This window comes from Crocuta crocuta, unplaced genomic scaffold, assembly GCF_008692635.1.
Source record: "Crocuta crocuta isolate KB4526 unplaced genomic scaffold, BGI_CrCroc_1.0 scaffold290, whole genome shotgun sequence".
NCBI lineage: Eukaryota > Metazoa > Chordata > Mammalia > Carnivora > Hyaenidae > Crocuta > Crocuta crocuta.
In genome coordinates this window covers 4,139,373-4,152,832 of record NW_027527429.1, presented here as the reverse complement: position 1 = coordinate 4,152,832, position 13,460 = coordinate 4,139,373, and the positions used below count along the sequence as shown (strand labels likewise).

The following is a 13,460-nucleotide window of genomic DNA, read 5'->3' as shown; positions in this document are numbered from 1 at the left end:
AGATCTCAACCACAGGTAAAGAGACAGAGTTCTGTTAANTATTAACAGAATTAACAGAACATGATCAAGGGAATCCAGGAAAAAATCCTTTGGTAATTGAACAAGAACCATAAAATAAACAGAAACCCAATACACATTTCAGTATATATTCTGGTAAAATTCTTATACTATTAGGGAATATGAATGCTCTCTCAAGCTAGCTAGCTTCCTTCCTTCCTCTCTCCCTCCCCCCCCCTTTCTTTCAAGTTTATTTACTTATCTTGAGAAAGAGGATGAACTGGAGGGGTAGAGGGAGAGAGAGGGGGAGAGAGAGAGAGGGAGAGAGACAGAGAGAATGTTGAGCAGGGTCTGCACTGTCAGTGCAGAGCCCGATGCAGGGCTCAAACCCACCAACTGTGAGAGCATGACTGGAGTCGAAATCAAGAGTGGAATGTTTACCTGACTAAGCCACCCAGGTGCCCCATGTGGTTTTATTTCGAAGGGATTAAATTAATCACTTTTTGATCAGTGGGAAATGTCAACCGTCTTGTTCCAACGGGCCAAAACTGGGTCAATGTATAACATCAGAATGAATAAGATGGAAACTGATTATAATTCAATAAACAAGAGAGAATCCAGGTTTTTACATTGATACCATGACAATTTCAAAAAAGGGTGGGAAGGAAATTTCTTCCTAGAAGAATGGCACCTTCTAAACATAGAAGGGAAGATAGAATAGAACATCCCCATTTTACAGCTGCCCTAGCAATAATTGATGCAGGCAAAAATCATCAGGGGTTGATAAAACCTTTAAACCAGTTGGGGACAGAATCTCCAGAGCCTCAAAGATCCCCCTTACAGGTTGTTCACTAACAAAGGGGAACATGAAGCTTGACAGTGGAGAAATCTGGGGAACAGCGCCTTGGCCAGTGATGAAACGTAACACCCCCCAGTGATGGGACACAGGTGCCCCCAACGTGCAACTCTGAGGACGCACTGTCACCTACAGTCTTCCTACCAAAAATAGCTTCACCCGAGTCAAGTCATGAGGAAACCATCAAACCACTTCTGTTGAAAAACAGTCTGTAAAACAGCTCAGACTCTGACAGTCAGTGGCGTGAAGGACGTCAGGTTGGAAGTTGCTCCAGATTAAAGGGGTGATGAAGCAGTTATGAACACCACATCCACGGTCCTTGATTGGATTTTGGATTCAGAAAGATAAAATCTTATAAAGGACACCATTGGGACAACGGGGGCAAGGGAGAGGTTGTTGATTACTTACTGGATGTTAAGTAACAGCATCATAGTGATGCCAAGTTGTGTGAGTGTGATTATCCTTTCGTGGTTATGTGGGAGAATGTCCCAGTTCACGGCAGGTACAGGAAAGTGAAAATCACACCTGTGTTAGGGGGCTGGCATTACAAGGAATTTTAAGATTTAAGTGTGTTTTCAGGTCTTCGTGTTGTTTTTTAAAAATTAAGAGAAAACATTAGTTGAAGATGGTGTCAGAGAATGTCCCTCCTCCTTCCTTCCAGCGGCCTGTGTGGTGGTCCCTTCTGGTAGGAATTCCTCCAGTAAGAACTGTGCGTTCAAGTTCCAGACCTTGAACTTGAACAAGTTCAAGACCCTGTGGGGCATTTTGTTTCAACGTGAAGATATGAACAATTCATTTCCTCAGTTTAGCTTATTCCAGACAAATTGCCCCGAGGAACTCTGCCTGTAGGTTCAAAAACCTGCCTCTGCCACATGATGGGGGGTGGGGGTGGGGGGCTGGACGTATTAGGTCAAAGCACAGAATGAATTCAAATCCATTCCATCCAACAAAACCCTACTACAAGCCTTGGGCCAGATTTTGGTTGGGGCAAAATCCACAAATAAAACGTATTTCCAGCTGTTGGGACCTCAAAACTCAGGGCAGGGGCATATGTGGCCCATATATGCGTTATTCTTGGTGCAGCTTACCGATGTAATCAGAGAGGTTGACGTTCAGAGCCCGGATCAGCAGCCCTTCTTCCACCAGCTCCTTATACAGAGACTCAATGGTCCTGGTAACAAAACAGACCAGCTAGTCTGTGAGCAGACGCGTAACATCAGCATTTCTGTTCACCATCACATATGCAGAGAACTTTCCCCAGATCTATTCCTATGCACATTTGTATCGATGCAAATAAGTTGGCTTTTGGAAACACTTCTACAATTTAGGGACATATTAGACTTTAAAAACAATACTTCCGCTCACCCACATGTACATCGGACGTTTTCCATTAATAAGAATTATATCCGTGGACATCTGAGACCGGCTATAGCTCCTGCAGCCTGCCCTTTCATCAATCTTTATGATGGCACAAATATGAATTAGAAATTGCCCTATAATAGCAGTGCAATGGGCTCACAATTATATATTCAGTCAGCATGTGCAAACCACCGTAGATCATTAATCCTTTGTGCAATGGATGCTTACTTTTAACCCAATAGCTTAATGGTTTAAAAGAAATATTGATAAAGAACAAAGGCTCATAGGGGAACTAATTCTACCCCAAAAGATAAAATGTCTAACACAGGTGTGTGTGTGTGTGTGTGTGTGTGTGTGTGTGTGTGATGATTTTTTAGGAGGATGTTATACTTTTCCATAGTGTTTACAGATGTCAAAACCACTACTCTAACGGGGCCTTGGGCATATAGCCAGCACACTGGTAATTTAGACTAATTGAAGAAAAAAAATCAAGACAGTATCCCACTGAATAAGTGAAAGTCCCAGTGAAATTAACTGGGGCTTGGCTTCTAGGAATTCAGACAGGTCGAGCTTAAATACTGACTACAATCCTTTGAGATGTTTCATCTGTTCCATTTTCATTTCTAGAGCTTTACTCTTTAGTTCTACCCTAGTCTTTCTTTAGAATGAAGAATTGTAAATATAACTATATTTAACTAGTTCTATGATCCAGGTCAGTGTGATAAAGAATATCGGTTATATTTAAGCCAAATACCATTGGGATACATGTTAATTTAATGACTTCAATCTTTGATTGACTGCGATTTTACTCTTTCAAATATATTTAAAATAGTGTTTAAATTAAAACAGTGTTTAAAATTCTGCTGTGAATTAAGGTTTTAACTGTAATGGGACTTGGGATAACAGTTTCTGATCTGTATCAAGGAGGTACGAACTAGTTTTCTAACTAGAATACTTACTTGATATAAGCATGTAACATACACCTAAAATATTCAACATAACATTGAAGAAGATTCTCTAAAACAATCGGAACAAAATATATTAATGCCCGGAACACAAGTCCATATTTAGATCTTTCTGGTGAAATGAACTACTGTTGATGGAATAAAAAAACATTTTCAACTTTAAAACTACCTTAAATATGGTGAAAGTGTTGGTTTTGGGTTTAAATTAACTTTATGAGAGAAACGGAAGCTGTCTTCCGGAGTCATGGCGGAACTGGCCTCGTCTAGAGCACAGGGTCTTCAAGATTGAAATGAAAAATCTTTCAGGAACGAGATGATGGGCTATTTCTGGGCTTTGGTGCCAGGGCTCCAGGCACGTGCCGGGGCATCTGCTTCCCTCTGGATGGTTCTAAGCTGGCTTCCTTTCTCATGGTCTCTCAAGCAGAGTTTGGGACTGTGTCCCTGCTACCCAGGGGAGGACTAGGGAACACCCCAAACAGTTGTATCTGTTAACACGTGGTGCACGTTAACAAAACCCATGGGAAGAAAGGCATTCCTTCAGAAGGATTTCTTTTTTTTTTTTTTTAATGTTTATTTATTTTGGGGGAGGAGAGGGGCAGAGACAGAGGGAGATTGAGGATCCCAGGCAGACTCCATGCTGTCAGCACAGAGCCCAATGGATGTGGGGCTCAAACTCACGAACCTTGAGACCATGATCTGAGTCGAAGTTGAACACTCAACCGATTGAGCCACCTAGGCACCCCTCAAAATGACTTCTGACATTCACTTATTAGGGATTTAATTTAATTCAACTTTACTTTTATTTGTTTATTTAATTGTGAAGTATAATTGACATATATTATCTTATTAGTTTCATATGCATATCATAGTGGTTAAATATTTATATACATTACAAAATGGTCGCCATGATAAGTCTAGGTACCACCCGTCAGCATACGAAGTTAGTGCAATGTATTCTCTGTGCTGTGTGTTATGTCCATGTGGCTTATTTATAACTGGAAGTTTGTACCTCTGGATCCACTTCACCTGTCTTATGTGACCCCCAGCCCTCCCCCATCCGGTGACTGCTAGCTTTTTCCTTTGTCGACGAGTCTGTTTCTGTTTTGCTGCATTTGTTTTGTTTATTTTAGATTTTAGATTCCACTACATTCTTTGGAAATATTTGAAAACCTAAGTCCTATAGCCAAAACANAAAAAAAAAAGAAAACCTATGTCCTATTTATTTCCAATGTTAAAGCACTGAACGGCCATTTCAGCTTAAAAAACGAGCGTTTAAAATGATTCACGAAGGGGCGTCTGGGTGGCTCAGTGGGCTAAGCATCTGACTCCTGGTTTCAGACCAGGTCATGAATAACGGTTCATGGGATCAAGCCCCCCGTGGAGCTCTGTGCTGATGGTGCAGAGCCTGCTTGGGATTCTCTCCCCCACAAAATAAATTAATAAATAAACTTAAAAAATAAAATGATTCATGAGTATCAAAGTTTGGCCAGTGGAGCTCAAGGAAATGGAAATACCCCTTGATGAGATAAAACCTCATCCTTTCCTTCAGTGAGCGTTTAGGAAGTGTCCAGTGGGCCCAGCCCAGGATAAGGCAGGGGATAGAAGCTGACTTTCCCCTGAGGAGTCTAAGCATTCCCTCAAAAGTTGGATCAGGATGCTATTTCTTAAACAATTCTTTAAGAACCCCATGAATTTTAAAAACTTAAAGGAGTCGCACGATCTCAGAAGTGATGGGGCCCGGCCTCGGTTCTAGTGCGGGAGGCCAGAGCGGTCCCAGCGCCTGGTGGGTGAAGCCGGTGTGCCCAGAGAGACGCTGGCTCGGGCTGCCATCCTCGGCTGCGCCCTGCGCTCTGCTCTGGGGGGACCCCCTTGCCGTGCAGTACAGCAACGCTCATGCACACCTCACCTGTCAGCTGTCAGATCTTTATCCTTCTTCCCTTTTTTCCCTTTGTTCCCTTTCTTTTTCTGGAAAAAAATGAAAAAAAAAGCCAACAATTTAGTAAAGACAAGTGAGCCAATTAGCTCTAGCGATTAGCTAGGGAAGCCTTTTTTGGTGGTGGCGGCGGGGAACGGGATGGGAGTGTCAACTGTGGCGCACGGAGCGGGTGATTGTAACATTTTCCTGGATGTAGGGCTTGGCCTGGGAACCCCCAGCGTGCTTATGTGGCATGTCCCTGCCTGGGTGGACAGTGAGGTCACCATTGTGAAACTTGCACGGGCCTGATTCCCAGCAGGCGCCCAGCACTCTGGCTCTCGGCCTGTGGGCTCTCATGTGCAGAGGAGAGCGCCGCGTGCCCAGGCCATCATGCTGTGCTGGTCTTTGACACCCTGTCTCCCGCTCTGTTAGCGTCCGGCCCCAGATCTGGTTCCCAGAGGGCTCTGCATTCTGACCACTGGGACAGCTGGAGGGAAGGGCTTGGGATGTGATCTTTCCAAGCAGAGCTGATGGCTTCACTGCTCTGTCTGAAGCATCCACTGGTATCTCCCCATTTGTCCACAGGATGAAGCTAAAGTTCGCCAGCATGGTGCATGAAGTCCTTTCAGCCTGGCTCTCTCGTCCTTCCCCGGCTCATCTTCCATCTCAGGCCTCCTTGGGCCGCCTGCGCTTGCTGTCACGCAGACTGAATGTTGGACACTTTCTTTCTTTTTTTTTTTTTTTAAATGTTTTTTATTTATTTTTAGGAGAGAGAGAGAGAGACAGCGTGAGCAGGGGAGGGTCAGAGAGAGAGGGAGTCACAGGCTGAAACAGGCTCCAGGCTCTGAGCTGGCAGTCAGCACAGAGCCCGATGCGGGGCTCGAACCCACGAACCGTGAGATCATGACCTAAGCGAAAGTCGGACGCTTAACCGACTAAGCCACCCAGGCGCCCCTAGAATGTTGGACACTTTCTTAATGTCCCAGCATCTTTCCCTCCTGCATGTCCATGTCCTCATTCATTCGTTCATTATTTTTATCACATATAATTTATGTGCAGTGAAGTATACCCACATCCAGGCTGATTACCTGTTGCGTTCAAATTTTACATATAACCAAATAAACACCTCCCGGCTCAACATCTAGAACATCTTGTCCCTGGCCTGTCTCTCAAGCCGCTTTCCAGTCTGTGGGTAGCTGCTCCTCTGACTTCACTGTGGATTCATGTTTCCCGTTCTTGTACATGTAATCGTACAATATAGATTCCGTATGTCCGGCTTCTTTCATTCAATACTACGATTGCCAAGACCCACTGACATGGCTGCACGTAGCTAGATTTCATGTTTTTCAGGTTTTTAAAAATTAGAACTTTTATCTTGAGAAAATGGTAGATTCCCATGCAGTCATGAGAAATAATACAGGGATCCTGAGTGCCCTTCACCTGGCTTCTCTCAATGGTAACATCTTCTAGAACTATCTTACAAGGTCACAACCAAGACACTGGTATTGACATCGGAACAGTCAAGATACAGAACATGTCTGTCTCCACCAGGGGCCTCAGGATGTCTTTCCCTGACCCACTCACTTTTCCAGAAACCATGAATATCTCCTGCTATTTCCGTAATTTTGTTCTTTTGAGGATTTTGTATTGACACAATCACAGACTGGATTTTTTTGGTATCATTTTGCTTTTTACTCATTATAATTCTCAGGAAACAGGCCAAATAATTGGCCAGGTCATGGTAGATATCAATGATTGTTCTTTTTTATTGTTGTTTTCAGTTTTGAGTTATTATGACTCAAGGTGCCATAAATGTGTGTGTGTGTGTGTGTGTGTGTGTGTGTGTGTTTCTTTGTTTTTCTGGGATAAATGCCCATGAGTGTCACTTCTGGGTTGCACAGGAGTTTGGTTTGCAAAGAAAGTGCAAATGGCCTTCAGAGTGCCCATACCATTTCACATTCCCACCAATAATGTATTAGAGATCTAGTTTCTTCCCATCCTTTACAGCAACTGGTGTTGCCATTAGTTTTTATTTTAGCCATCCTAATGGGTGGGTGGTGATCTCTCATTGTGATTTAAATTTGCATTTCCCTAATGACTGATGGTACTGAATGTCTTTTCCTGTGCTTCCTCCTCCACATAGGTGAGTGCCTCTTGTCTTTTGCCCGTCTTTGAATTGATTGTTTTTTAAAAATTTTATTTATTTGAGAGAGAGAGAGAGAACTGGAGAGGGGCAGAGGGAGAGAGAGAAAGAATCATAAGCAGACTCCAGGCTCAGCATGGAACCTGACACGGGGCTCTATCCCATGACCTTGGGATCATGACTTGAGCTGAAATCAAGAGTTAGGTGCTTAACCAACTGAGTCAATCAGGTGCCCCTAGAGCATCACTTTTTCATGCAGATATGCAAGACATTAATAGAGTCAATGGTGTCACCAATAAGTGGCCTCTACTGATGAGACAATGACTTATAGACAATGACCTATACAATGATGTATCCTCAAAGAGGGCCACGAAGCACATTCAGGCATCACACTGAAAAGTCAAGGTTAAACTGTGAAACTGTGAAGTCAACAGAAGATGGATCAGGAGAGCATCATCCTCAAGGGGCTGGAAGAACGAGACACTCACATAGCTGGATGTATGAAAAGCTCCAGGACAGGATGTGAATTGCAAAAGGGGCTGATCAGCCAATGGAACCCTGAGAAAGCCATCACACTTGTGGACACGGCCAGGGAGGGCACGTGTGGCCTCTCCCTGGAGGGTTCTGGCCCTGGTGGTGGGACTGGCTGTGGGATGAAAGTCGAAGTCGGGGTCTAGGTTAGGAAAAAGCCAGTTCTTCCCTCTTGTGTGTGTCCTCAGCTCCCACGTGACTGCCACACACACAACACTTCTGACACCAGAAGCGTGAGTGGGGGGTTCCCCCACCAAACAACACCAAACGGCTATCCTACAATTCAACTCGGTTCTGACACTATCTACTTGGAAATAGCATCGGTCCCACACGACTGCTCCCCTGCCCCCACATCAGAAGCCAGCCTCAAGTCTGGGGTGTTCCCTGTGTTTCCGACTCATTGGACATAATAAACCTGAGGTTCCCATGACCCCCTCCTCAAGTTTGATTAATTTATTACAGCGGCTCAAAGAACTGAGGGAAACAGTTCACATTTACTGGCTTATGAAAGGATGTGAGAAAGGGCACAGACCACCAGCCAGATGAAGTGGCACGTAGGGTGAGGTCAGGGAGGGTACTGAATTCAAGAGTGAGTTTGGGCACGTTAACCCCCGGTACATGTGTGTGTTCACCCTCCTGACATTACTGGGATTCCACGGAAGCTTCCTCACACAAACATGATTCATTATTAACCCAATTTCCAGCCCTTCTCCCCTCTCTGGAGGATGAGGGGGTAAGACTGAACATTCTAAGCTTCTAATCATGCCTTGGTCTTCCTGGTGACTGGCCCCTAGACAGGGGCCACCTGAGAGCCCATCCAGAGCTGTCTCATTGGAAGAGAAGATGTTCCGAGTGCTCTCATGACTTCAGAGTTCACAAGGGCGTCTGGGGCTCTGTGTCAGCAACTGGAGGGAGGGACCTATGTATATGTTCCCCGTGATCTCACAGAGTCCCAGTAAGTGAATGTTGAACACTGGGATCTAATTGGCGACTCAAACAGAATGCTGTGAGAGGCACTGCTGGCAATTTAAAATAAAATTCGCCTGATTCCCCTACTCACAAAGTGCTTGTGCACTGTCTCTGGCCTCCCCTAGATCTGGGCACATCGCTGGCTCCTCTGTCCACATTGCATCTGTGGGGCTTGGGGATGCGAATCTGCAGCGGTGCAGGGACAGGGCCGGTCACTCTCAGACTTGGATTTATCCCATTTGTGAGCCCGTATCCCCGACGACCCAAATGATGGAATGAGGCAAAGCCACCCAAGGAAGCATTTCCGTGCACAGCAACCTGGGTCCGGCCGGTGTGCCAGGCAGCATGGGGATTTAGCACTGGGCACCCAAGAAGCGCTCCTGGACCTGGTTTGAATCCGTATCTACCTCATTCCTCCTGAGCTCACTTGCTACTACTCACCTTTTTGTCTTTCTTCTTTCCTGCTTTGAGTGGTTGCTCCTTTTCTCTGTTCACGGCCAGTTTCAAGTTTTTTAGTTCCTGCCTCATCAGCTCGTCCACCTAGGTGAGGACAGAACATGCCACTTTCGAGCGACTGTGTGCCTTGTTTTCCTTGTGAAGTTTAAAAATAGTGTCAAATCTGGGTCGGTCATTGACAGGAAATTGTGAAAAAGCCCAGTGGCTTTTCCTCTGCTGACTGGGTTTCTGGTAATTTAAGTGCCCTGTTACCTGTATTCTGATCTCTGACTCCAGTTCCTTCCGTTTCTCCTGTTTGATCAGTTCCGGGTCATAGTTCTGGGGGAAATTCCATGATTCGTCTTTATTCTTCCACATGTCTGCAATCCAGAAGGATAAAGAAAAAGAAAAGCAATTTGTGTTTTTCAACATGAAGATGAGTGAAGACAGAGTGATATGAAACACAAGTTTAGTTTTCGATTCTGTTGTGTGGAATACAAATTCGAACAGAAGAATCAAGAGATTAGTGATGTGAGAGCAATGTGGCTCTTGTGTTCTTTCCTTTCCCTTCCCAAATGGGAAAAATATGCTTGTATAATGCCTACAAAAGGGAGAGGGAAACTGCTAATGTGAAAACATAAAATAAAAAAGTATGATACAATGGTATTCTTCTAATGATTATGACCATGTAAAAAACAATATACTAATTGCGGGATATAGTATATATAATATAATCATGCAATTGTGGGATGACTGTTTTTGTAACATGTTTTAGATTACTTTCATTATTCCAACGATTGCCTAAAATATGAAAGATTTTATTGCTAGCTGAACTCACGAGTGATTTACCCCAGCCCCTTGTTAAAAAACAACATGGAACATGCAAACACCCATGGCTTTCCCCTGAGAGTTATATTTTTTGAATTACTTGTTGGATGTCTTTGAAATCATACATGCTTTACGTTTCCTTTTTGCCTTCTTCTGAGGGTTAGGAGGATAGTTGGAGAAATGTGACCTTAGAGGAAACAAGGATAAATTTTTCATCACTGGGGTAAATTGAACTGAAGCCCATTTCTCAGAGGGGGAGTTCCATATGTGTGCCGAGGTGTGCAGGTCAGCTGGTCTCTCCCCATGGAAGATGAGATGGTCAGTCTGGGAAGTGAGATCTTTTCCCAGAATCTGTCATCAGAATGTGATGGAAACTTACCAGAACCCAACCTGCAACCACTACCCAGCATGGCCATGTCACCAGGACCTCATCCTTCGAACAATGATGCTCTTCAACGTGGGGAGTCAACTAAGGGCCACAGGCGCCAGACAGAGGCTTCCCCGCACTGGTCAGGTGACGGCTCCACTTGGGGAGAAAGGAGACCGTGTGGGCAGGTGAGGGTGTGCATGGATGGACCAAGGTTGAGAAATTTTCTTCTCAACCTCCGTCTTCCCTATGGGCACAGACTGGGGATCCTGAGTCTGGCCAGCGGTGTGTCCCCCTGACGCAGCTGACTGAGAAGGGAGGGACAGTCACAGTCACAGACGGGAACATACGTCCGGGTGCTGAAGAGAGCAAGAGGTGTCAACCATGAAGACGGAGAGCAGAGAGGGAGCCTGGGAAGACATATGGGCAAACAAACGAGAAGAGAGGGTCAAATCTGCAAATACGTCACAGGGGCCCGGGGTCAGCAAAAGAGATGAGCGACAAAGGAAGGACAAGATATGGTGTGACCTGAGAAGAGCTGCACATCCCGAAGAGCTGCGGAAACGCAGCTCCAGTTTTCCAAAAGCGTGTTAGCCCCGGGCTGAAGACCCGGCAGTGCTCCCAGTGGCTGGCATGGAAACTTCTGGAGGCAGAAGGGTCACTGCAAGATGTCGCCATGCACGGGTCAGGCAGGTCCACCTCGCTCCCTAGCCGCACTGTGGGAGTGCAGAGCGGGGCCCAGAGCAGAGCCTGTGTGGAGTCCGGCTCCAGCGAGGGCTCTCAGCCTCCCCAGCTTCCCACCTGGGCACCGAGGGGGGTGTGCAGGCACGGCTCTGTCAGCCCTGGCTAGCCAGGGTCCCTGCCACAACCTGTGGTGATGCCAATTTTGGGGGACAGACCTTGGAAAACAACAATGATTTTAAGACCCCAATTTCTCCTGGGGTAGCTACTGCAGACTTGCAAGAAATAGAGAAGAACTAGGTCACAGAGCTGGTGCAGTTTTCACAGAGCTGATTCACCCCGGTGTCTTCTCCCATCAGGGTGGCCGTGTGACAGGTGGCTCTACCTTTGGGGCAGAGATGATGGCAAGGGATGATGGGGCCCGGACGGGTTTGGCCGTGTCTCCTGGATGCCTGCCTGTCAGAGGGTGACCCCGGAGGTAAGGACATCAAGGGATGTCATCACCCAGGCAGGGCGGTTGACCAGCCTCGAAGAGAGTTCATGCTTCTATGAAGACCAAGAGGGAGAAGACCCAAGACAGACTGATGGGGGCCACTTGTGGCAGCAGTGGGCACACAGGAAATTGCTGGAAGGCTAGGAGTTGAGCTTTTATTATTTTAAATAATCACCCCTGTGACCGAGCGTCAGGCGGAGAGGCCCATCCTGTGTTTTACAGGAAAAATTACATAGGTTGTCGATACCAGCCCACCGACGTGTTTTGTTGTTTTAAGCCGGTCATTAGTTGAAAGTTTCTTCTTCGTCTCCAACCTTACCTGACAAGGTGGATTTTGTGGTTGGCTTGTAAGGTGTGTGCATGCCCAAGGCATCTGAAGGTAACTTCTTCATTTGAAGGTAACTGTTCCTTCTCAGTGCATTTTCTGAAATGTTCATGAGCTTGAAGCTTTAAAATGTAAAACTAGTATAATGCTGCTTCTTATGTGTTTGAAATTGTAAACTTTCTCCCTTGAAAATACTAGAAAAGGTTTAAATGCATCAAGATGTGCCTTTTACTAACACGTCTTATCCAACGATCTCCCCCTTGCACGATGATTAAATCTCCAACCACAGAACTCACCTGTTTTATTAAGGATATTTTAAAGCGAAATAGCTTTGGTATTGCCGGGAAGCTACTTTGCTTTTTTTTTTTTTTTCACTAGACAGACTTACTATACTCTGGGAGCAGCCGTATTTCCTAAGGAAAGGGACACAGAAATACTGAGCAAAGGAACACGAGGTGATCGTTTATGAAGAAGCGCCGGCACCTCCTAACAGATTCTCATTCTGGGCTTGTAACTGTGGCTCGCACACAAATGTGCGCTTGGCGCTCCCTGAACCTCCGCCACCATTCGAAGGGTCCTGGTTTTGCGCGGAAACTTTGCTTTTCTCATGACACTTCTGCACAGGGCACTTCTCAATCCCTTCAAGAATTTCATGGACATTTACAAATGCAGGAAGCTATTCAGGGCCCTCAAAGCGCAACAACTGCCCCAAGAGCTTTCATCCCGAGAGTGTGAAAAGCAGGCGGGGGCAGTTTCTCACGTAGGGGGCGGTGATTAAAATGCTAATGTTTTATTTGAAAAGGGAAACCTTTGATTTTTCAGAAAAGACTTCTCGGATGAAGACAGTGGATTTCTTTCAGTGACCAGAGACCTGGCAGATAACACAGGAAACGCCACAAATCCAGAGAGGAAAACGGCCCCGCACGGTTCCCTCCCAGTGACCAGTGCCGGGGGGTTTCCTTAGCCTTAACGGAAACAGATACGATACAAACAGCGTCATGGAAACAGATACCACACAAACGGCGTGGAAAGTCTCGAGAACCTTCCTGAGTGGGTCCGCAGGTTGTAAGACTTGGCTTCCCACGGGAACGTGAGATTTCCAAACTCATGTTTGTTTGTATCAGAATAATACGCGCGCATCGTTTTAGGCAGTCGGAGAATATGGAAAGGATGATAAACAAAAAGCTGTCTAATTCTGCCTTCCGGTGACATTGCCCAATGGCATTCATTCCTTCATGTAAAAAATGCATTGAATCGATTCAGATTTACCCACAAATGCCATTTATTCGTATGTTATTTAGTTCAGGACTTGACTGAGCCTGAGTACGGGGCAGGCTCTGCTATCAGAGGGTGCAGACAGTGGAGGGCCCTGCCTTCTGGGACCCACGTCCTCCTGTGGGGAGACGGGGAAGACCCGAGTCCGGAGGCAGGGAAAGCAGGGTGGGCACAGGGTGAGGCTGGGACTGTCACCCCCATGGGGCTCAAGCAAGGCCTGCAGGGGCCAGAATTCCAGGCAAGGGGAACCCTCAGCACAAGGTCCCTGAGGAGGGAGGGGCTGGCCTGCTGGTGGCCGAGCGCAGAGCCCACGAGAGGCAG

General features: G+C 46.0%; 1 protein-coding gene across 1 annotated transcript in view; it reads right to left on the bottom strand.

The window, feature by feature from the left end:
* DRC11 (dynein regulatory complex subunit 11) overlaps positions 1–13,460 on the bottom strand; it is a 148,046-nt gene that overhangs the window by 45,689 nt on the left and 88,897 nt on the right. The window contains exons 10-13 of the mRNA XM_077758417.1: positions 9,444–9,550; positions 9,177–9,275; positions 5,084–5,142; positions 1,942–2,024 (exon numbers count right to left, since the gene is read on the bottom strand). Of these exons, the coding sequence (XP_077614543.1) occupies positions 1,942–2,024; positions 5,084–5,142; positions 9,177–9,275; positions 9,444–9,550 (348 nt within the window). The remainder of the gene's footprint in view (positions 1–1,941; positions 2,025–5,083; positions 5,143–9,176; positions 9,276–9,443; positions 9,551–13,460) is intronic.